Source organism: Hypanus sabinus, chromosome 4 (assembly GCF_030144855.1).
Source record: "Hypanus sabinus isolate sHypSab1 chromosome 4, sHypSab1.hap1, whole genome shotgun sequence".
Taxonomy (NCBI): Eukaryota; Metazoa; Chordata; class Chondrichthyes; order Myliobatiformes; family Dasyatidae; genus Hypanus; species Hypanus sabinus.
This window is the reverse complement of record NC_082709.1, coordinates 104,894,599-104,918,373: the sequence shown is the minus strand read 5'-3', so window position 1 is coordinate 104,918,373 and position 23,775 is coordinate 104,894,599. Positions and strand designations below refer to the sequence as shown.

The window sequence follows — 23,775 nt, the reverse complement described above, 5'->3', positions numbered from 1 at the left end:
GTTGGAATTCTTTAAGGAACTAACAGGCAGGATAAAGAAGAGTTCACTTAGATCTTCAGAAGGCCTTTGACAAGGTGCCACAGATGAGCTGCTTAACATGATAATACCATGGGCTCTTACAGGAAAGATACCAGCATGGATAGACGATTGATTGACTAGCAGGAGGCACAGAGTGGGAATAAAGGGTGCCTTTTCTGGTTGGCTGCTGGTGACCAGTAGACTTCCACATGGGTTGGTTGGGACCAATTCTTTTCACGTTGTATGTCAGTGATCTGCATGACAGAATTGATGGCTTTGTGGTCAGTTTTGCAGATGATACAAGATAGGTAGAGGGGCAGGGTGGTGTTGAGGATGCAGGGAGTCTGCAGGACTTAGATTAGGAGAATGGACAAAGAGGCAGATGGAATATAGTGTAGGGAAGTATATGGTAATACACTGGTAGAAGGAATAAAAGCATAGGCTATTTTCTCAACAAGGAGAAAATTCAGAAAATAGAGGTGCAAAGGGAATTTGGAGTCCTCATGCAGGATACCCTAAAGGTCAACTTGAAAGTTGGGTCAGTCGTAAGGAAGATGAATGCAATTTGTATTTATTTCAAGGGGATCATCCTGTAAAAGCAAAGATGTAATGTGAGGCTTTATAGGGAATCGGTCAGATTACACTTTTGGGCCCATTATCTAAAAAAAAAGAGGTACTGACATTGGAGAGGATCCAAAGCAGGTTCACAAGAGTAATCCCGAGAATGAAAGGGTTAATGTATGAGGAGCATTTGATGACTCTAGGCCTGTGCTCGCCAGGTTTAGAAAAATAAGGGGGAATCTCATTGAAACCTATTGAATATTGAAAGGCCTAGATAGAACGGATGTGTAAAGGATGTTTCCTATGGATAGTCAACATGGCTTTGTGAAGGAAAGATCATGCCTCACAAGCCTGATTGTTTTTTTGAAGAGGTAACAAAAGAAATTGATGAGGGTAGGGCAGTGGATGTGGTCTACATGGACTTTAGCAAAGCATTTGACAAGGTCCCTCATGAGAGACTCAACCAGAAAGTCATGAGGCATGGGATCAGTGGAACCTTGGCTGTTTGGATAAAAAACTGGCTTAAAGGAAGAAAGCAGAGGGTAGTTGTGGAAGGAAAGTATTCTGCCTGGAGGTCGGCGACTAGTGGAGTGTCGTAGGGATCTGTCCTGGAACCCTTGCTATTTGTGATTTTTATAAATGACCTGGATGTAGAGGCAGAAGGATGGGTGAGTAAGCTTGCGGATGACACGAAGATTGGAGGAGTTGTGGATGGAGCTGTAGGTTGTCGAAGGTTACAAGAGGATATAAACAGGCTGCAGAGTTGGGCAGAAAAATGGCAGATGGAGTTCAATCCAGATAAGTGTGAGGTGATGCATTTTGGAAGGACAACCCAGAAGACTGAGTACAGGATTAATGGTCAGTTACTTAAGAGTGTGGATGAACAAAGGGGCCTTGGAGTTCAAATCCATACATCCCTCAAGGTCGCTGCACAGGTTGATGGGTAGTTAAGGCGGCCTATGGGTTGCTAGGCTTCATTAACAGGGGGATTGAGTTCAAGAGTAGAGAGGTCATGTTGCAACTCTACATGTCTCTGGTGAGACCACACTTAGAGTATTGTGTTCAATTCTGGTCACCTCATTATAGGAAGGATGTGGAAGCTATGGAGAGGGTGCAGAGGAGATTTACCAGTATGTTGCCTGGTTTGGAGAACAAGTCATTTGAAGCAAGGTTAGCAGAGCCGGGGCTTTTCTCTTTGGAGCGTAGAAGAATGAGAGGGGACTTGATAGAAGTCTACAAGATTATGAGAGGCATAGATGGGGTGGATAGTCAGTACCTGTTTCCCAGGGCACCAATAGCAAACACCAGAGGGCATATGTACAAAATTAAGGGAGGTAAGCTTAGGGGAGACATCAGGGGTAAGTTTTTTAAAAAAAAACAGAGGGTTGTGAGTGCCTGGAATGACTTACCAGGGATGATGGTGGAGGCTAAAACATTAGGGGTATATAAGAGTCTCTTGGACGGGCACATGGATGAAAGAAAAATGGAGGGTTATGGGGTAGTGTGGGTTTAGTATTTTTTTTAAGGATTATATGGGTTGGCACAACATGGAGGGCTGAAGGGCCTGTACTGTGCCGTAGTGTTCTATGGTTCTATAGTGGAGGAGTCTGGGACTAGAGGGTATAGCCTCAGAATAGGACGACCTCCCTTTGCAACAGAGATGAAGAAGAATTTTTTATGCAGAGGGTGGTAGCTGTGGAGATAAAGTCATTGGGTATATTTAAAGTGGAAGTTGATAGATTTGATTAATCAGCACCTCATATGTTACTGGGACAAGACAGAGTGGAGCTGAGAGGGATAATAAATCAGCTACGATGGAAGTGCAGAGTAGATTTAAAGGGTCAGATGGTCTAATTCTGCTCCTGTGCCATGGTCTTCTATACCTTCTCCTGCCACTTCCTCTGGCAGCTCATTCCTTATGCCAACCACCTTCTATGCCCCTCAGAAACCTTTTAAATGTTTACCCTCTCTCCTTAAACCAATGCCCTATGTGGGACACAAGCTGAGTCTTGCTGCAGAGCAATTGAACAATGTTACCTTAAGTACAACTGATCACTCTTAGGGGAAGTACTGTTGTGCAGTTTAGAGTTAAGAAACATTATAGGTGGTGTCACTTTGCTGGGTTTGTTCTGTAGGCTGCTGACACATGGGAAGGACTCTGAAAAGCAGAGGTGGGGAAAAGCCATGCATAGCCATAACAGAAGCTTCACTACCTGACTGCAGGGATATTTTGATAATCCGTGATCCAGCCAAGTGGATCACAGTTCAAGAACATCTGATATACTGAAAAAGCTACTTATGGTATTACTCAGTTCCAAAAGATGAAAGAAGCATTTGAAAAGCAATGCACACTCGAGTCATTTGCCAAAAAAACCTAAAAATGACTTTGATAGTGGTCTCATTGCTTCTTATAACATTTCCAAAACGATAGCAAATTGTGGAAAATCTCATACAATTGGTGAAAGATTAATAATGCCTCCAGTATTTTAAAAATCAATTCCTCTGAGTAATAACTCTGTAGCTCATCTTATTGATGAAATGAGTGAAGGCATTGAGCATCAACAATGCACTGAGCTACAAAAAAAACAGGGTTTGGAATACAACTCAGAATGTGGGTGTTTTAAGAGACTCCTGGACAGGTACATGGAGCTCAGAAAAATAGAGGGTTATGGGTCACCCTGGGTAACTTGTAAGGTAACAACATGTTCGGCATAGCTTTGTGGGCCGAAGGGCCTGTATTGTGCTGTAGGTTTTCTATGATCACCACTAGTGGTGGTACCAAGATTAAATACTGACTCTGAGACAACTGGAGTTAGCTCACTGCAGTGAAGCCCTCAGATTTACTTGTGGCCATCCATCCAGGACAAAGCCAGTTCCTGTATAAGTCTTTTTTACATCACCACTTCCTGTCACACACTGATCGGGGGTTATGGGGCACCACCAAGCAAACTTGCTGCTGGTCCAACCAGGAAGCAAGTTGTGTTCCATTCCTTGCAATGCCATTGGCTTCTGCCTCTTCCCTGATAGCCCATGGATGGACAGTCACCCAGCACAGAAACATACCATTCAGCCCATTGAGTCCTCACTAACCAGCATTTAAACCCACCCCTCCTTGTACTCCCCTGCATTCTCACCAGTTCTCCCTGGACTCTATCCCAGGGGTGCTTACAGCAGTAATTTGCACTATACACTCACATTTCTTTTGGCTACGAGAGGAAATCAAAGAGCCCAGGGACACCCACGTCATCACAAGATGAACGTGCAAACTCCACATGTGCATCACCAAGATGCCTGGAGCTGCAAGGGAGAGGCCAAACCTCATTAGAGATTCAGTTTTGGTCTCGATTCCCCTGAACTGTCTTATTTATTGATCAGTCGTAGTGCTGGACTCTGTCAGTGATTCTCAATCTACTTATTTAGCGACACAGTGCGGAGCACCAGCAACCCCGATTTAACCCCAACCTAATCACTGGACAATTTAAAATCTAGCCAGTACATCTTTGGATGGTGGGAGGAAACCAGAGCACCTGGAGGGAACCCCATCATTCCACGGGGAGGACGTAGACACTCCTTACAGATGGCATCTCAACTGAATTCTAACCGCCCCACCCCCCAGGCTGCAATAGCATTGTGCCATGGTGACGTAGATAGTCTTAAAAGATATAAAAGCCACTGTTTAATTTGTACATTCAAGCGAGGAGCTTTTCAGTTCAGAAGGTGCTGACAGTATCAACATTACAGTGCTGGCTCTACAGTATTTGAAGGTTAAAGCCTGAAGATGCCGAGATATCACAAGTTAGTCGAGTTTGAATGCTCCCAGGTAGCTGGATGCCTCGTCGATATCGACCAATGAAATGTTTGAGACGGTGACGAAGATCTCGTCGTCAGTCTGCAGATTGAACACGCCACCTTGATAAACTGAGTAGAGGTTGTGGTTCCCCGAGCACCAAGTGCTGGCTCCTCGCAGGATGAGAGTTGGCTTTGGGTATCTGGCTATCTTTCTGTACACGTACTGAACCAGCTGGTACTCCCTGGTACTTATGGGATGGTCGGCATGATACCGAAACAAGATCTGTGCGTAAATATAGTACAAGCCATGGTGGTTGATTCGCAGTGACCCTTGGCTGTAGCCCATCTCCCTCAGGTGTGCAACTCCCACCTTCTCTTCCCACGACGTTATGAGTTTGCCTTTCAATCCGGGAAAACTGGTCGCGATACCTGTGTGGAAAATGAAGGGTTTCATTTAACAGAGGATGCTCCCACCCCCTCTTCCCTCCTGCTTTGCCACATTACTCTATCGGGGCAATAGGGGTGAAGGCATATGGCTTGTTTGCCTTCATAGGTCAGGTCATAAAATTTAAAAGATGGGATAGTACGTTGCAACTGCACATAATATGAGTTAGGCCACATTTGGGGTAATGGGCACAGTTCTGGTCACCATACGATAGGAAGGAGGCCGTTGGGCTGGAGAGGGCATTCATTATTTCGTTGCCTGTATTGCAGGACTTCAGTTATGAGGAGGGTTTGGATAGGCTGTACTTACCCAAGGAGAGGAAATCTTAATCAAATATATAAAATTACAGGGAACATCCTTACCCCCCTCCCTCCCGCCCACCATAGCTGGTATAACAAAAACAAGAGGGCGTCGTCCGGGTGAGCAGAAGGAGTTCTAAAGAGAATCAGAGGGGTGAATTTTATTTTAAATATAGACTAGTTGATGGTTGAAACATGCTAACAGATACAATCAGTATGTTTAAGAGGCATTTAGACGGCACGTATAGAGGAAAGAATACAGACCATGGCCAAGTAGGATCAGTACATGTGGTGGGCCAAATGGGCACTTTCTGTGCTTGTACAACTTTATGACATTGTGGCTGTAACCTGTATCGTCATAGGAAACTTCATAATAAAAGGCAAGGTGATGCGATGAAATGAAATAAAAATTGAGTGAATGTTATTGAGAAAGCCCTTTACGTTGAGTTCATGTTTATTCAGTATCAGAAATTAAAAAGTGGATTGTGTTTAATTTAAGGATGTTAGTTTTGGAACACGTTTACACACAGGGATCCATTTCTCAGGGTACATTTATACATTTCTTGTGACATGGAAGGAAGCCATTCAGCCCATCAGATCCAGTCTCCCTCTCACCCAACCTTCAGCTCCTCGCTGATTCACCTACAGTGCACTAACTCACCCACCAACTACGGTGGGATGTTGGAAGAAACCGTAACCAGAACCCACCTCACTGTTTTAAAATTATTTCCTTTTTTACACTACTATTTCTAACTTAACTATTTAATATACATATATTTACTGTAAAATGTATTTAGTTTTTCTTTATCTATCACGTATTGCCACGAAGACAACAAGTTTCAGGGCATATGCTGGTGATATTAAACCGGACTCCGATTTGGCTAAGCACCATTGTTTGTGAGCCAGGTTTCGGAGGAGTCGAAGCTGTGGGAGATGAACAGGGATGGAGGAGAGAAAAACAAAACAAAGCTGGAACCCGACAACACAAAACAGCAGCTGCAGGAAACCCGAAACCGAAGGACTTGCTGGAAATACTCAGAAGATCAGCAACATCTATGGAGTGAGAAAAAAGGGTTAACAGTACATGCTACCTTTCTTCAGGTCTGGCCAGATGTAGAATACACTGACAAGGCTATTGCCTTAAACTGTTGGAATCAGCTCCGAATCCTGAAGGCTGCAACATGCCCAGTCAGAAGATGAGGTGCTGCTTCTCGAACAGTGTAGGAATAGAGAGGTCAGGGTGCAGACAGGGTGGCCAAGTGAAATGACACACCCAACTGGAAGGCCAGAGTCACTCTTACTGAGGTGTTGGCGGTAAAATACAAGCACGCTTGCCTCTGGACAATCAGTTGTGAGTTAAATTCTCACTACAGAATCCTGAGCACCAAACTGAAGGTTGATGCTGCACCTCACTGAAACTGGAGCTTCAACTGCAGATAGCATTAAACAGAGGCACTGCAGGTAGAGCAGGGTAGCACTTCCAAATGTAACAACAGTGAGTGAGCAACAAGATACTGTCATGTTGCTTCTTGTGGGAGCTTGCTATGCACTCATAGTTTCCAACATTTCAACAGCCAATCCTTCAGAAGTACTTCATTGTCTATTAAGTGCTTTGAGTCATTCTGAAATTAAGAAACAATGAAATATTTGAAAAAATGACTCACATTTCTGAATAGCAACCTTATTGAATAGAAATAGATTCACTGAAAAAAATAATTTAATAAAGGTTTCGAGCCGTAAATAACGTCTCAGGTTTACCAGGATGCTAACTGGACTGGAGAGCATTCTTTGGAGGAGTGGTACTTTAATCACTAATTTTATAATTCTTTATAATTGTGTTTTCTGGTGTATGCCATGCCCTGACAAACACAACACAGTAAGTTCCTTTTAGGTGCAAACTTATATGGTGAATAAAGTTGATCCGTGAATTCTTAATTGAACTAGAGCTTTCCTCTTTGGAGTGGAGGAGGATGAAATGAGACTTGATAAAGATGTACAAGAGAGAGAGATTGATTGGACAGGCAGAGACTCTTCACACATGGCAGAAGTGGCTAATACAAGGGGAAATCATTTTCAGATAATTACAGGCAAGATTTGTTTTTTTAAAAATACACAGTGTAATGGGTGTGTGGAACACACAGCCTGAATTATGGTAAAGGCAGATACTGTACATTTTCAAAAAACATGGGCACATGGATGATAGAAAAATGAAAGGTTTGTGTAGGAGAGAAGGGTTAGATTGATCTTAGAATAAATAAATAGTTCAGCACAACATTGTGGCTGAAGGGTTGGCATCGTACTCTAATGTTCTATATTGTATGTTATAAAACTATTCAGGGCCATTTAGCAACAATATTGGGGCAAATGTGTTAATTCTAAATTTAAAAAAAAATCAAAGTCCTGCAGAGTTTGGAAGTCCTTCAAAGCAAAAGATCCAATCTTTAGAGCCTTCTCCCAGGCCTGTACTTCTTCATTTCTCTAGCATCGACTGCAGGGTCTAAAGCCTGGAGCTGCCTCCGGAAGCACCTCACCACCACCACCACCTTTCGGGACTGGCAATAAATGCTGCCCTTCCCCATGATGCCCACATCTTTTTAAAAATGAATAAAGAAAAATTAAATTCTGGGAGTAAAGCCTTGTTTTCCCGCAAATGATTTCTTTTCTCAAAACCACCTCAGAAGATTCCAGAAAGAATACATGTGCTGGATGTGCTCAGATCTCTGCTTTTTTTTTTGGAGCTTACAAAGATTTTGGGAAGATTGCATTGAAAAAAAGATTTTTTTCCCTGTTTAGAAACTCCAGTTGTCCATTGATAAGAACAGCAGCTCAGGAAAGCATAGGGGAAGGAGTGGGTATTCTGCCTTAATCACTCAGGCAACTGTAATTCCACTGGAGGCTCCAAGAGTTAAAGGAGTCTCCTGCCTGCAATTCCCCAGAGGAGAGAAAATGCTAGGAACTTTGTTTCCTTTTAATGTGATTAATCCAAAATACTGGTGACAGGAACAAAACTGGTCTGACTGGTTTGTGGGTGGGAGGAGATACAAAGGAGCCTCCTGTGATGTATCAAACTACAGCAGGTAACCCGGTTCTGATAAAGGGTCTCTGATCTGAAATGTTAACCGTTTCCTCCTCTACATATGCTTCCTGACCCACTGAGATTTTCCACCATTCCGTTTTTATTTTTGAAAGCCTCATTCTTGCACTAGTCCGAACCTGTGAAAGAAAACACTTTAGCAAGCTGAGAGTTTACTCAAAAACATTGAAGTTTTCTTTTTCCCTTGGCATCTGTGAGTGGAAAGGCCTGTGGAAGGTCAGTACACTCACAGTGCTGAGACTGGATGACACGTACCCGAGGATGTTTTTATAGGTTTCTTTATGGTGAGGTGGGCATACGGTGCCATTCGCTGTGAACCCTTTGTGCGGCTTGATAATTCCCCTGAAAAGCAAAATGTGTTGCTGATGAGAAACTAATTCCAAAATGCTACGCTAACAATGAGGCCACATTTTTTGCCCAAAGTCAGACTCACCTGTCCCAAAGCAATTTCCAAATCAATTTGAAATTAATTCCACAAGGAAGAGCAAGGGCAAGACAGTGCTACAGTTAATACAGGTGCAACTCCAGCAACTCACACTCAGCTCTGTCCGATGCTGTCTGTGCGGAGTTTGCAGGCTCTCCCTGTGACTGCAAGCCATTTCTCCAAGTGCTTTGGTTTCCTCCCACCTCACTTGGACCATGTTAATTACCCTCCGTATAGGTGGCGGCTGGGGAAATCAGGGGTCACTGATGCGAGAGAGAAGTTACCAGGAAAGTGGGGCAATTGAAATGACGAGGTTGCTCAGAGAACCAGTGTACGCTGAATGGGCCAAAGGATTATCAAGCAAAGAGGGGAGGGGGAGGCATAGCAAGGGAAGACGTGCCCTGTAAAAGGCAGGAATGGAGATGATCCTTGCTGCTAGCCAGGAGGGAAAGTGGATAGGAAGGAAGATCACGATGAATTATTCACAGCCAATCACATTCACTGCTGTTAGTAAAAGAGAGGGGCTGACCTGTGCACAGTGATATCCTACAAGCAGCACAGCCTGTTTTAATGGCCAGTCAACTACTTGATGGTCATCAACTGTTATTGTTGACCCGGATGCTGAGGTGTGCGCATGCCGGTGATCTCCTCTGCATCTGCCCGAGGATGTTGGCCTTTGCAATTGTCCATGGGTGTGAGGTCCTTTCTGGAAGGGTTGGTGAGCCTGCCATCACACAGTGGACAAAGAAACAACTGAGTTGTGGCTGGGGTGGAGGAACACAGAAGGATGTGGTGGTATGGGGTGGTACGGTGAGGCAGGGTTTCTCTCAGTAACAAAGAGCAGGAATCCAAATGGCTGTGCACCCCTACAACCCACCCACCCCAGACAGGTATCTAGAGTGGCGGAGGGGGGTGGAAGGGCAAGATCCAGCTCTTGTGGTACATGTGATTATTGTGGTTCTACACAGTGAGTACAAACAGAGGACAACAGAATTACAAGGACTGAGTAGGCTGGGCTGGATTCCCTTTGTGTATGTTGGGGGGTGACTTGTTAAAAAAATTATGCAAAATAATGAGCAGCAAAGACAGGACAGTTGGAAAGAACCTCCTTCTCCTCACAGCAAAAACCAGAGCATTGGTTTAAGGCAAGAGCTTTGGTAGGAATTGCAGAAGAACTTTATCACTGAGAGGTAAGTTAAATTGGAGATGGTGGTCAACATAGGGACTCTCACAGTACTTCTGAAATGTCTGGATGAGTATTTGAATTGTCAACTGATAGAAAGACTACCAACAAGAGCTGGTAAATGGGATTAGTTTATTTTCCTCCATAGATAACTTGTATGGAGGGAAATAACAGGCAGAGACCCTTCACCAGGTGCTACCTAGCTTGCTGAGTTCCTCCAGCATTTCGTGCGTGTTGCTCGCTCATGGCCCCCCAACAGTAACCACGCAGTGGGAAAGGGTGAGTGAAGAGTGATTTTGGAATAGAGTACACGAAGGAGCACGAGCCAGGCAGCGGGTTGAACGAGTGCGAGCAGGACTGTGTGACGAACAGGTGCCTGAGCCACACTAGTGCTTCTGGTGAAGTTGCCTCACACTGTTGTCGAGGAGGGAGTTAGCTTCAATGAAAGTGGAAAAGTAAGTATTGATTACATCTCCAGGTGTCACCTGCACCTGCTGCCATCGTCCTCTTGGTGGTAAGGATCAAGGGTTTGGGAGGAGCTGTTTGAGTAACCTGTCGTGCCTTTTGTATTGTTCCAGACTACTGTCACCATGCCCTGAGGTGGAAGCAATGAACATTTAGAAGGGTAGGTGGACTACTTCCTCCTGGCCGCCCTCAGCCAGGAACAGGGAGATCATTCCATCACAATCCTTACTCATCCCTCGTACGGCAGATATCTGGACTCTAGTAGTCCTTTTCTGTGCCTGAACACAGACCTGGAGCTTTAAGAATTGCACAGAGCTGAATGAACAACCCCATTCCCTCCTGAATCCAAACACAGTACAAGCATCAAGAAATGTACCTCTGCGTCCTGTTCTGTCTGGAATAGGGTGTACCACCTAAACAAAGAGCGGAAACAGGTGATTACCATACTGCCTATTTGCAACAGTCACAGGATATCGCATTCTTGGAGAGCTTGTCTGCCTCAGACTGGAGTACAACTTGGACAAGTTAGGCCCCTCGGGAGATCGGCTGAAAGACGGCCCCCTGGCGGAGCCTGACACCAACTCCCTGTGGGTGTTGTTTGTAGAGCGGACACCTGCAGTTTGAAGCAGTGGGCAAAAAGTAACTACTATAAACCACCCACAATCAGTCGAGGGGAAGCAGCTGGGTAGAGGTCTAAGCAGGTTGGTGAAGATCAGTGTCAGCAGCATCATCAAGCCAGCAATGCAACTTACACACCAGCATTGTGATGGTAGTCAATACATTCCTACGTGACTCAGTTAGTCACTCCCACATAGTTCACATCCTGCACACGCAGAGTTATCGATAAAGTTCAGTGAACTACCCTGCATGCTGCCATGCCGGTGCGCTCTGCACTCTCCCTGATTAACGAACACAACAAGCATGAGCAATGTAGAGCTGATATCCCAGTAACCAATATTCCAATGGTACCCTCCTCCACAGCACAACAGCAGCTACCAACTGAGAGGCTTTTTTAAAAAAAATGTATAGAATGCCTTTCAGTATCTCAGTGTGCCCAAAAGAAATTTAGAAGCAATGACACACCTTGAAAATGGGGTAACATTTTGCAATAAACAATCTGCTGGAAGATCTCAGCGGGTCGAGATCACTACTATAATAGTACAAAGTGTGCATTAGTTCCTAATAGTTATCAAGAGAAGAATTCATCACTCCAGTGTTCTTTTGATAAAGTGCAAATGAACAAAGCCAGCACAGAAACCTAGTGCAGATAGTGGACTGCCTTCTTTACCTTCCTGTACAAAGTCACAATAAAAAGCAAAACAATCAAAAATCACTATTGAATCTGTGTCTGTCAGACCAAATGGATGATGTTACACAAGCACACATAATTGTCGCCATTTAAACACTATTCACTCCATAATGTCCAACAGCCATTTCTGGCCTGAATGTTTGAAACCAGTGAGCAAAACATTTCTGAATTGTTTTACTGTTTATTTTTTGGCAATTATCAGTGACAAAAAACACTGCTTTTTAAACACAAGCAGACACAACTGACACTATTTAAAAACTGTTTGCTCTAAGCAAGGTAGAGACTAACGGCCACACAAGTGCCCAGGACTGACGCTAGTTTGAAAATGTTCAGTGACAGTCGTCTGTCCTAATTAAATGGAATGGAGTCCCAAATAAATGGAGAGAATCCCTACTATTTTTCTATTAGTTTTTGTTAAGAGTCATCCCAAATAAACTGCTGCCTCAATTAACCAATGGTCCAATTAAACAGAATCCACTGTACTATGATTCTGCAATGGGACATCAATAGACTGAGTATTTGGATGAAAACCTCCCTCTTCTCATTTTCCTTGATGCATTCTGAGTCTAGAAACTTTAATACACTCAGTCCCTGGTTGTCTACAGCTCTCTGTGGTAGAGAATTTCACAGGTTCACCTTCCCAGGTGAAGAAAACACCCTTCTTCTCAGTAGAGAGTCAGAATGGTACAGCCTAGATCCAAGCTCCCTGGCCCACTGTGTCCATGACACGCTGTTTGTCCACTTACGATTGCATCCAATCTCTATCTTGCCTATACACACACAAAATGCTGGTGGAACACAGCATCTATAGGAAGAAGTACAGTCAACGTTTCAGCCCGAGACCCTTCGTCAGGACTAACTGAAAGAAGAGATAGTAATATATTTGAAAGTGGGAGGTGTGGTAAACCATATATACCTGTCTGGACACGTCCCTCTGCTGACTGCTTCTGTGGCTCCTCCAAGGTGCTTGGGGCACTGCTCCTCCCTCAGTCTTCAACATGGTCGTGCTCCCTTTCTCGCTGTTAATAAAAGCCTATCATTTTGTACTCTACTCCCAGTCTCCTAGAGTTATTGATAGTGCATCAGGAGGAGAAGGGGGAGATCTGAAATGATAGGAGAAGACTGGAGGGGGTGGGGTGAAGCTAAGATCTGGAAAGGTGATTGGCAAAAGGGATACAGAGCTGGAGAAGGGAAAGGATCATGGGACAGGAGGCCTAGGGAGAAAGAAAGGGGGAGGGAAGCACCAGAGGGAGATGGAGAACAGGCAAGGAGTGATTGTGAGAAGGGCAGAGAGAGAAAAAAAGAGAAAAGAAAAATACATATATATCTTCCCCACAGCACATTCCAGAAATCAACCACTCTCTGTAATTAAATTAACCCCAAGCTCTCCCCTTTAAATTTCCCACTTCTCACAAACTTACGCCCTCTGGACCTTCTTCTGTTTGTCCACCTTTCATTGAAGTGCATCCACACCACACCACCCTCTTCAATCACCCCCACTGGGATTGATTAAATGCAACAAAAGTCATCTTACAAACAGCTGACCCAAGTCAAACAATCACTAGTAATCAACAGAGACCCACCACATGCAGCAATGCTAATCTGCAGACTCCCAAGCACCAGAATGATGTCTGCTTCACCGTTTCACGGACAGGAAAGTTGGGGGTGGTGTGAGAAGAGCGTCACATCGTGTCTGGTGTGGAGTGTGAGGAAGGTGAAGAGGTTCAAATGACAAATCCAGTAATGAAGCCCAAAGAAATCAGTCCAGGCTACCCCCGGTTACTTTCAGCAGTGGGCGAGAGCACAGGCAAGACACGGTGCTGAAGACAGCACCAGGGCATCTTGCCCATGCTGAAGACACCTCCAGCCTCCTTACAGCCGTTCAATCACAAGTGCAATGCAGACCATAATCAGAGCCCACATTACTGTAACCCTCGCTCACCCAGCCACTGGAGCCCAGGCAGCAGTCGAGTCAAAGCCAAAGTTTAGAATAGCAAACTCATTTCACACTGATTGGGTTCAAGAATGGGGTCCAGAGGAAGCAGCAGAGAAAATGATATTTGCACATCACTTGAAGACCTAAATCTTGAATGTGTTTTTCTAATCTGGGAATAATAACATTGCAATAATAATCGGAGGTCCAGTGACGAGTATCCAGCCGGGTGTAATAATTAGTCCACACCAAAGGACACTCACTGTTGGTGCCGTAAGGTCCAGCTGGGACATGCTGCTTGTAGAAACGCAATCATTCTTTGCAGTGTAATTTGGTGGGTATGCTTCTAGAGCGCAAACAAAGGTTAAGGCTCAGTTACAAATGCTACCCTGTGAATACTAAAGAAACCGTTTTTAAAATTATTTGCATTCCTCACTCTACAGGATCCTAGTGTACGTAAATATCTCAGATTCAGCTTGAAAAACGCAAATATATGTTTAAATCATAGATTACTTAACACTGAGCACTGACACTAAACTGCATCCAGACAATCTGTACCCAATAGTAATGGGAGGTTCACCCATTCTTATTTATTTATTTATTGCAGTTGGCCCTCCTTATCCACGGGTTCTGCATGCGCAGATTCAACCAACCGCAGATCGGGAAAACTGGAAGTTCTCTCTCCAGCACTCGTTGCTTGAGCACGTACAGACGATTTTTTCTTGTCATTATTCCCTAAACAATACAGTATAACAACTATTTACATGGCATTTACATTGTATTGGGTATTATAAGTAATCTAGAGATGATTTTAAAGTACAGGCAGTCCCTGGGTTATGAATAAGTTCCATTCCTGAGTCCACCTTTAAGTCAGATTTGAAGCCGGAACTGAAGTCGGAACAGGTACATCCGGTATTATTCAGCGCCAGTTAGTCAAACGTTTTTCTTAGTATATAGTACATATTTTACTTTTCTATGCATATAAAACACTTAAGAAACATATGTATTTCAATAATTTAACCACTGCGTTGTTTAGTAATAATTGTATCATTCATCAGGGCAGGGCCTTTCACATGCTCCATTAAAATTGTTCTAATCGTTGACCGACTGTAGCCTAATGCTTTTCCAATGACCGATGGCGTTTCACCTCTTTCCGATCGCTTTATTACTTCCACCTTATTTTCAATGGTGATCCTGATTATTTTTGTGAACAGAAACACTGCAGATTCAGAGCTGCGCCGCCTGGTCCTAATGTCCACCATACGGAGACATGTCAAATAAAGTCCAGGGTTCCACTGGGTCCTAAAGACCACCGCACTGATACATGTTAAATAAGGGACTTGAGCATCCGCGAATTTTGGTATCCGCGGGGGGTCCTGGAACCAATCCCCCGCGGATAAGGAGGGCCGACTGTATTTTTTTTTATATACAGTGCAGAGTAGGCCCTCTGTCCCTTCAAGCCACGGCTCCCATCAATCCCCCAATTTATCCCAAACACTGGACAATTTACAAAGATCAATTAACCTACCCACCGGTACATCTCTGGTCTGTGGGAGGAAACCAGAGCACCCAGAGAAACCCACATGTTCCTGAGGAGAATGTACAGACTCCTCACAGGCAGCGGATGGAATTGAACCCGGGTCACCTGTACAGTAAAGTATTGTCCTAACCACTAGGCTACTGGGCCGCCCCAGTGCCAATGATTCTAAACCCAGTCAACGTAGAGCCTACTGTTAATATATTGTTCCTTTTAAACTGCCCATCCATTACATACCTCACCATTTCAATACCTTACTATTGGGAATCAAACCATATAGGCTGACTATTCTAGCTACATAGTTGGCCTGTTATATCATCCTACCCAACTGATGTCCTCACATCTGTGAAGTGGATTCAATACTTGATCAGTATTTTTAAGGATCTACTTGGAATCCCTTTAGAACAAGTACTGTGCAAGGAAACAGGATTATTGTTTAATAGTCTCTGGGAAAGATTGATTATATTTTATATTGACTTTAACAATGATTTAATCAAGTCTGAAAGTGGTCTTTAAAGCACACAGAAATCCAGAGAGGTCTCAGGGACCAGTTAAAGTAGATTGGGAAGATTTATCAAAATCTATGACTGTAGATAAACACTAGCAACTTGATAAATAAATATTTTAAAAAGAATAGCATCCCAGTTAATAACAAATCATTTACAAGAGAATTGGACCAAGCCATGACTAGCCAGAGAAATTAGCTAGTACTTAAGAGGTGTAATAAATCTGATGACTGGGAGGGTCATCAAGGAATTAAGTAAAGAAATAGCAGAACTGAACTGGCATAAAAACAGATATTAAGCGCTTTTGTTGTGGGTCAATACATTAAATCAAAACCTGAAGGTCGAATGCAAGTCCAGAAGTCATCTGTGAAACTGTGAATCCACTGAGGAGGTCAAAGACCCAGTGAGTGCACGGGTCCTGATGCACCATCAGTAACTCACACTGAGACGTAAGGCGAGATATCGGCTTTTATTGACTGGAAGAAGGAACCAGGAGTGAGTGTCCATCATACTATGTCCTGGAGACTGAGGCCGAGCGTCAGGCCTCAGATCGCCTTTATACAGGGGCCTGTGGGAGGAGCCACAGGAGCAGTCAACAGGGGGCGTGTCCAGAAAGGCACATAGTTCACCACAGGTCCACTGGAGGATGGAGGCCAAAGAAGGCCGGTTCTGGGATGAGAGGGTTGTGTATTTGTGCAAGTGAGCAAGAGGGAGGAAAAGGCCTCGTATTACTTTGCCACTTGCTATGTTCTGTTTCTCTGAGTTCTGTGCTGTTCTTCTGAGCATAGTGGGAATGCTATGTTGGTGCTGAAACGTGTGGCAACACTAGCAGGTTGCACCCGGGATGTGTTTGTTATCAACACAAACACTCATTACACCAGACATTGATGTACATGTGGCATACAAATTGGAATCTGTCAGAAATCTTGGCACTGAGCCTACAGATCAGGCCAAGTAGCGGCTCAGAAACTACATCATTTCAGTGGAAAGAAGTAGCTATAAAGGAGGGGAGTGTTTTTCAGGTTATTTACACTCTTGGAATTTAGTTAATACGAATGTATTGAACTGCAGATATTTTCTCCTGTTCAGTTTTTAATTCTTAAAGAGTACAATAAAGCTTTTAAGTGTTCTTGGAGTGGCTATCATAAACATTTGACAGTTAACTTAGTTTAAGAGTATAGCTTCACTATCTGTCAAAAGTTAAGGACAGGACAGGCCAGCTCTCAACCATCAAGTCAGAGCAAAGTTCAGGGAGCGAGCTGCCATTGACAATTCTCCACAGTTAAGGGATGGCCAAAGCAGCAGTCAGCATGAACCAACTCAGAACGTTCTTCTCAAGAGGTCAAAATGTGCAATGGTTTATCGCTGGGGCTGCTGGTGCCAGTTGCACTGGGATGACGATGCTGTTACAGGGGATGATCCAAATTGTTTCCGGTTCCCTGGGTTTTGATGCATCAAGATACCTCCACTGAGTTCCATCATCCAACAGGAATCACAAGCCACTATTCCCCCACAGCAACATTCCCTCCTGTGCACAAAGCCTTGACGTTTACTCAGAGCTGGCGGAGCTGCTGCCTTGCAGTTCCAGTGGCCCCGGGCTTGATACTGACCTTGGATGCTACCTGTGTGTGGACTTTGCACAGTTCCCTGCTAACTTGTGGGTTTTTTCCTCAGCAGTCCAGTTTTCTCCCACATTCCAAGGATACGTGGCTTGGCAAGTTAAATGGTTGCTATAAATAGTGTCATTCTGTGGCAGGGTGGTGCATAGAGAATAAAATTGGGTTAGTGTAGATGGGTGGATTGATGCTCAATTGGCCAGAGGGCTTGCTTTCACATTGACTGACTATTTACCATGGCTGTTCCAAACCTCAGAATTCATAGATCTTCTTACACCTGAAGTGACAGCTCCTGTCATGGCATGGGTAACACAGCAGCCAAGCTCGTACAAACATCAATATGGTAATCTGCTTTGACATGCCAACTGGAGGTTAAATATTGAGTAGAACATACGAAGAATTATGTTCTTACTCAATTAGAACTACCGATTTGAAAGACCTTAGTTCAATCGCCACAATGCAGCCCCCAGTCAATTAGTGCATGGAAAGCATCGGAAAGGCAGTGTGGAGGAAGCAGGGAACAATGTTCCCTCTAATTTTTAGTAGTCAGTGTGTACAAAGATCTTATGTTGTGTAAATTTTTTTCCGGTGACAGAAGTATGTGCGCATGGTGCAGTTTATGTAGGTTTACAAAATATCTGACATAAAACTGCACAGAATAACAGCAAAATAACATACATATTTAAGTCACTCAGTTATTTTTTTCTCTCTCCTGTCTTTGGCATTTACCCATTCTATGTAAACTCTATCTAGACTAACAGAACTTCCATCCAATTGATAGCTTTTGATTCTTATTAACATATCCAAATGACATTCACCTAAACAGTTTCTCAGCTTGTTTTTGAGTTGATTCATTAGGTTAAAACCTCGCTCACAGTCCACACTAGATGTAAGAAAGGTTCCCCCAATGTCCATCAACTGACCAAGGTCACAAAACTGTTCATTTTGAAGTACAAATGCCACCATTTGAGCAAAGTTTGAAATCAGTTTGGATTTAATTTTTTCTTGCATGGAACATTTGAAACCATTAAAATGTCTAACTATTACAGTATTTTCAGCTAGAAAATCATGATATTTTAGACACAAGGCATTAACTTGTTCATTGTCAAATGTGAAGTTGACGATATGAACTCTGTCAGCCAAAGATGGCTGCCGCCGTGATGCAGCTGTACAAACCGGAACAGGAAAGGTGAGGTGACATAAATTAATGACGTGCATTGTGGTATTTGAAAAACCAACTAACCAGTTAAAAGAAGCATTTAGCTAAAAGATTATTTTCAACAAGTATAGTTATTAATTACTACATTATTTTAGGTAACTAACCTATTGTGCACACATTAATCTCCTTTGTGCACTGGTTGAAAAATGTGTGCGTGCACACACGCGTACAGCTTAGAGGGAACATAGGGAGGGAGGCTGTGGAAGGACTAGGCTGTGGAGGACTGTGGAAGGAGATTGAGAGAATGGACAAAGAAGTGACAACTGGAATATAATGTAGCGAGATGCACGGTCATGCATTTTGCTAGAAGGAATAAAGGTGTAGAATATTTTCTAAACGAGGAACAAATTCAGAAACCAGAGACACAAAGGGACTTGAGAGCCTTTGCGGGATTCTTCTAAAGGTTAACTTGCAGGTCGAGTCGGAAGTAAGCAAAGCGAATGTTTTGCTTTGAGAGGACTAGAACATAAAGAAAGAATATAACACTCAGGCTTTATGAGGTATTGCTTAGACTGCATTTGGAGTATTGAGAACAGTTTTGGGCCCCTTATCTAAGAAAATGATGCTGTTGGAGAGCTTCCAGAGGATATTCATGAGAATAATCCCAGGAATGAAAGGGTTTACACAAGACGAACATTTGATGTCTCTGGGCCTGTACTTGCTGGAGTTTAGCAGAATGAAGGGGGAACTCAATGAAACATATTGTATAATGAAAGGTCTACATAGAGTGGACATGAGTGGATGCTTCCTATAGTGGGGGAGTCTAGGACCAGAGGGACATCCCTATAGAACAGAATGAGGAGGAATTTTTTTTAGCCCGAGGGTGTTTAATCTGTGGACCTCATTGCCATTATGCTGTTGAGGCCAAATCATTGCATACATTTAAAGCCAAGTTTGATAGCTACCTGATTAATAAGGATGTCAAAGATTGTGGGGAGAAGGCAGGAGAATGGGGCTTAAAGGGACATAAATAAGCCATGAAGGAAGAGTGGAGTAGAAATGATGGGCTGAATGGCCTAATTCTGTTTCTACGTCTTAATGTTTTATGAAAGTATAATGTTTTGCATGTTTTCCATAAAATTTGATTTGAACCCATGATCTTCTGCTTCACAATGATAGGTTCTGACCTATTGCTTACACTGTCTGGTAACAGGATGAATTTACACCAGCAGTCAGTTTAACTCCACTCCTACAAGAGCAGTAATGAGCTCAGTGAGCAGTACGACTATCAAATCGAACCTCAGCTACTGTAGATTGCCTCTGGGAGCCATGCAAACTTCTCACCTGCTTGACAAGTTGCTTCAGTCCTTGTAGTTGTTGTGAGCAGGACTCGGAGACTACCTGCATTTCTGTTTCTGATGCATTTGGTGTACCACTGTTAAAATCTGAGATCAGTCTCAGGCACTGAAAGAACTCTTCAGAGATTCCACCGACATTCTTCTGTAAAGGAGAGAGGCATGTTACAGCTGGAAAACCTCACAGCAAGTATCACCTCATTCAACAATAACAAATAATTGAAGGATTCTCATTTGCCTTTTACTTCATAAACACTAGAACCCTCCAACTGGCAACGCTCACTGCCCAAGTTGTGTTGAAGTCCTAACCCCAAGGTGTAGGCAATAAAGGCTTATAGAACAAATCAGAACGGAAACAGGCCCTTTGGCTCAAATGCTAGCCCCATTTGTCTGGATACAGATGTCCCTTATACAAGACAGAAAGTTCCAGTGGAGCACTGACAAAATGCCACTCTGCCTCAGTTATCAACTTTGGTGGGAGAGGTCAAACTGGGACACAGTGGAGGAAGGGGTGCCCAGTAGATTTTAAATTCTGAGAATTTTCTCTGGGGACTTCTGATCTCCTGTTTGGTTTGCAATAAGGTAAGAGAAGCTAGTCACCGCATGTCCGTCTGCCCGATATACTAATAATACATGTGGGTAAGTTTCTCAAGACTGAATGATAACCTTCAGAGGCCCATGGTCTTTGTGGTAATGTTATATGACTCCAGAGTGTCACTGGAAGTCTAGTTATAACAGGAGGAGGATCCAAGAGCTGTAAACTTAGCCATCTCCATCATGGGCACTAGCCTCCATAGTATCCAGGACATCTCCAAGGAGCAATGCCTCAAAAAGGTGACATCCATCATTAAAGACCCCTATCAATCAGGATATGCCCTCTTCTCATTACTACCATCAGGAAGGACGTACAGGAGCATGAAGACACATACTCAACGATTCAGGAACAGCTTATTCCTCTCTGCCATCTGAATTCTAAATGGACACTGCGCCCAGGAACACTTTTTTTTTCGTTCTATTGATTATATTTCCCAACATAGGCTGGTGATATCAAACCTGATTCTAATTCTGATCAATGCCTTCTTGCAAAAGTCAGAATGCTGACTTTCACTGGTGCTGTGGCTTCAGAAGTGGCCAAGGCCAACATGGGAACCACAGACCCTTCTACCAATGAGACAGCAGGCGCCGGATGACTGGGTGAGTGGGTAGTTTGTGAGGAGATCCACTCCTTCTGCAGCATACATGGGCCTTCGGTGTTCTCCCAGCCTGGCCTCGCATTTCTCCATACCACCCTGATTCCTCTTTCCCCACCTAGGCCATTCAATGCTTGGAAGATAGGACCTAGAGAGCGTACAGTTTGGTATGGCAACAGATCTGCCCATGACTACTAGAAACCACGGAGAGCTGTAGTCTCAGCTCAACATATCAGAGAACATAGCCTCCCTTCCATGGATTCTGACTACACTTCCCTCTGCCTCAGTGAAGCAGACAACATAATCAAAGACCAAAGTCATCATCAACATTTTCTCTTCTTCCCTCCCCAACCAATAGATATAAAAGCTAGAAAGCAGGTAAATCAGGCTCCAGGACAGTTTCTACCAACAAATCCCTTATGATGGACTCCACCTCACATCTACCTCATTATGGCCTTGCACCTCATTGTCCACCTGCACTCTACTTTCCTTGTAACACTTTATTCCATTGTTTCACCTGGTAGAAACTCAATGCCCTGTTGAAATGAAGTTATCTGTGTGGATGATGTACAATGTTTTCAATGCACCTTGGTACATGTAACAACAATAAGCCAATTATCCATCAACACGGCTTTGTGCAGAGCACTTCATGACTTACTAACTTGGTTGTGTTTTAAGTAGGCGATCGACAAAGGCAGAACAGAGGATATTGTCCACAGGGATTTTGACATGGTTCCTCCTGGAAAGCACATTCAGAAGATTAAGATGCATGGGATTCAGAGTGACTTGGCCATTTGGATTTGGAACTAGCTTGCCCATAGGATGCACAGGGTAGAGGCTAATGGGTCTCATTCTGGCTGGATATCCATAACAAGGAGTTCCATATATTTAAGACATATATATGTGATGACTTAGATGAAAACACGGATGGGTGGGCAAGCTTGCAGATGAAGCAAAGATAGCTGGTATTGTGGATAGTGCAGAAGATTATGAAAGAATCTGGCAGGATACAGACCAGTTGTAAAATGGACAGAAAAATGGCTGATAGAAGTTAATTTATACAAGTGTGAAGTGTTGCACTTCGGGAGGTGAAACTATGACAGGACCATAAAAGCATCGTCGTGCAGAGGGAGTCTGGGGGGGGGGGGGAGGGGTTTAGTCTACAGCTTCCTGGAAGTGACCACACACATGTAGAGGGTGGCTCACCTTTAGTTGTTAAGGCGTCGAGGTCAAGAGACAGAAGACTATGTTGCAGCTCTGTAAAACTCTGGTTATGCTACATGTGGTGCATGGCATTCAGTTCTAGTCGCTCCATTAATCAAAGGATGCTTTGGAGAGGGTGAAAAGGAGACTTACCAGGATGCTGCCCAGATTAGAAGGCAGGTGTTTCAAGGAGAAATTCGACAAACTCTAGAGTGGCAGAGACTGGAGGGAAACCGGACAGAAGCTCATATATAGAAAATCATGTACTGGCTATCCACGCTTTGCCCTTTTCCTGGGTTAAAATGTCTAATACTAGAGGGGGTCTGTACAAGTTGAGAGGGGGAAATTCAAAGGAGATTTGCACTACAATACATACTAACAAACAGAGTGGAGTGTGCCAGAAATGTGTTGCCAGGCTGCGTAATGGAACCAGATATTATGGAGGTTTAATGAGGCTCTTAGATAGACAAATGTGCAGAAATGGTGACGTGGACCATGTGCAGGCAAAAGTTAATAGTTTCAAGTTCAAATTCAGTTTCTGGTTATTCAACCCTATGCACCTATACCACCAAATAAAACATTTCTCCAGACCAAAGTGCACAACTCACACACATAAAGTAATATTACCACTAATAAATAATAAGATGATTATGACTTATGACACAAGTTAAAAAGTGAACAGTATAACACTACTGGCACTTCACGTGTGATGAGACCCAGGTGGTGGCAGAGACATTCAGTAGTTTTACAGCCTTGGGAAAGAAGCCGTTTCCCATCCCAACAATTCTCGTCCTAATGCTATGGTACTTCCTGCCTGATGGCAGGGAGGCAAAGGATTGTTACATGGATGAGAGGGATCACTGACAACATTCAGGGCTCTGCACATGCAGCACTCCTGATAAATATCTCTGATGGTTGGAACAGAGAGACCCCGATGATCCTCAGCAGTCCTTGCAATCCTCTGTAGGGACTTGTTGTCAAATGCCTTGCAACTCATGTGCCAACTGGTGATGAAGCTGGTCAAGAAGTCTCAATAGTACTTCTGTAAAATTTGGTTAGAAAGGTGGTGGGGGTGGAAAGCCTCACTTTACTTGTCTCAATCTCTTCGGGAAGTGGAGATACTGCTGTGCTTTGTTGACCAAAGAGATGGTGTTGAGGGGCCAGGTGAGGTCATCCATTATGTGCACTCCCAGAAGCTTGGTGCTCCTAATTCTCTCCACGGAGGAGCCATCAATATGCAGTGAGGAATGGCCAGCCTGTGCCTTCCTCAAAGTCCACAATCATCTCTTTGGTCTCGTCCACGTCGAGGCCAACCATTGTTATGCCATCAACAAACCTGACTTGATCTGAAATGGATCTAGTGGTACAGACATGCATCAGCAGCATGAACAGCAGCTGGAGGGCACCAATGCTCAAAATGATGGATAATTCTGCCAACACGGACTGACCGTGACCTTTCAGTCAAGAAGTCCAGGATCCATTTAATTAGGCATCTGTAATTTGATCAGCTTACATGTGGACCAAAAGGCCTGTTCTACGTTTCTATACAAATTTTCAAGCCTACTTGATACATCATAGTTGATTCTCTATATCAGTACCATATATTCCAACCTCCCCATATACCTCCTTAAAATATTGACCAATCAGCTACCATGGCCATGATACCGATTCACCATCCCAAAACTCTTC

At 43.7% G+C, this 23,775-nt stretch overlaps 1 protein-coding gene across 2 annotated transcripts in view; it reads right to left on the bottom strand.

Moving 5' to 3' along the window:
• Nucleotides 1-4,227: 4,227 nt before the first annotated feature.
• The window catches only part of tnfsf11 (TNF superfamily member 11), a 33,862-nt gene continuing 14,314 nt past the window's right edge, over nucleotides 4,228-23,775 (bottom strand). For both annotated transcript variants that reach the window (XM_059967811.1, XM_059967812.1), the window contains exons 2-5: nucleotides 19,683-19,838; nucleotides 10,655-10,691; nucleotides 8,462-8,548; nucleotides 4,228-4,797 (exon numbers count right to left, since the gene is read on the bottom strand). In XM_059967811.1, the coding sequence (XP_059823794.1) occupies nucleotides 4,376-4,797; nucleotides 8,462-8,548; nucleotides 10,655-10,691; nucleotides 19,683-19,838 (702 nt within the window). In that variant the 3' untranslated portion in view covers nucleotides 4,228-4,375. The remainder of the gene's footprint in view (nucleotides 4,798-8,461; nucleotides 8,549-10,654; nucleotides 10,692-19,682; nucleotides 19,839-23,775) is intronic.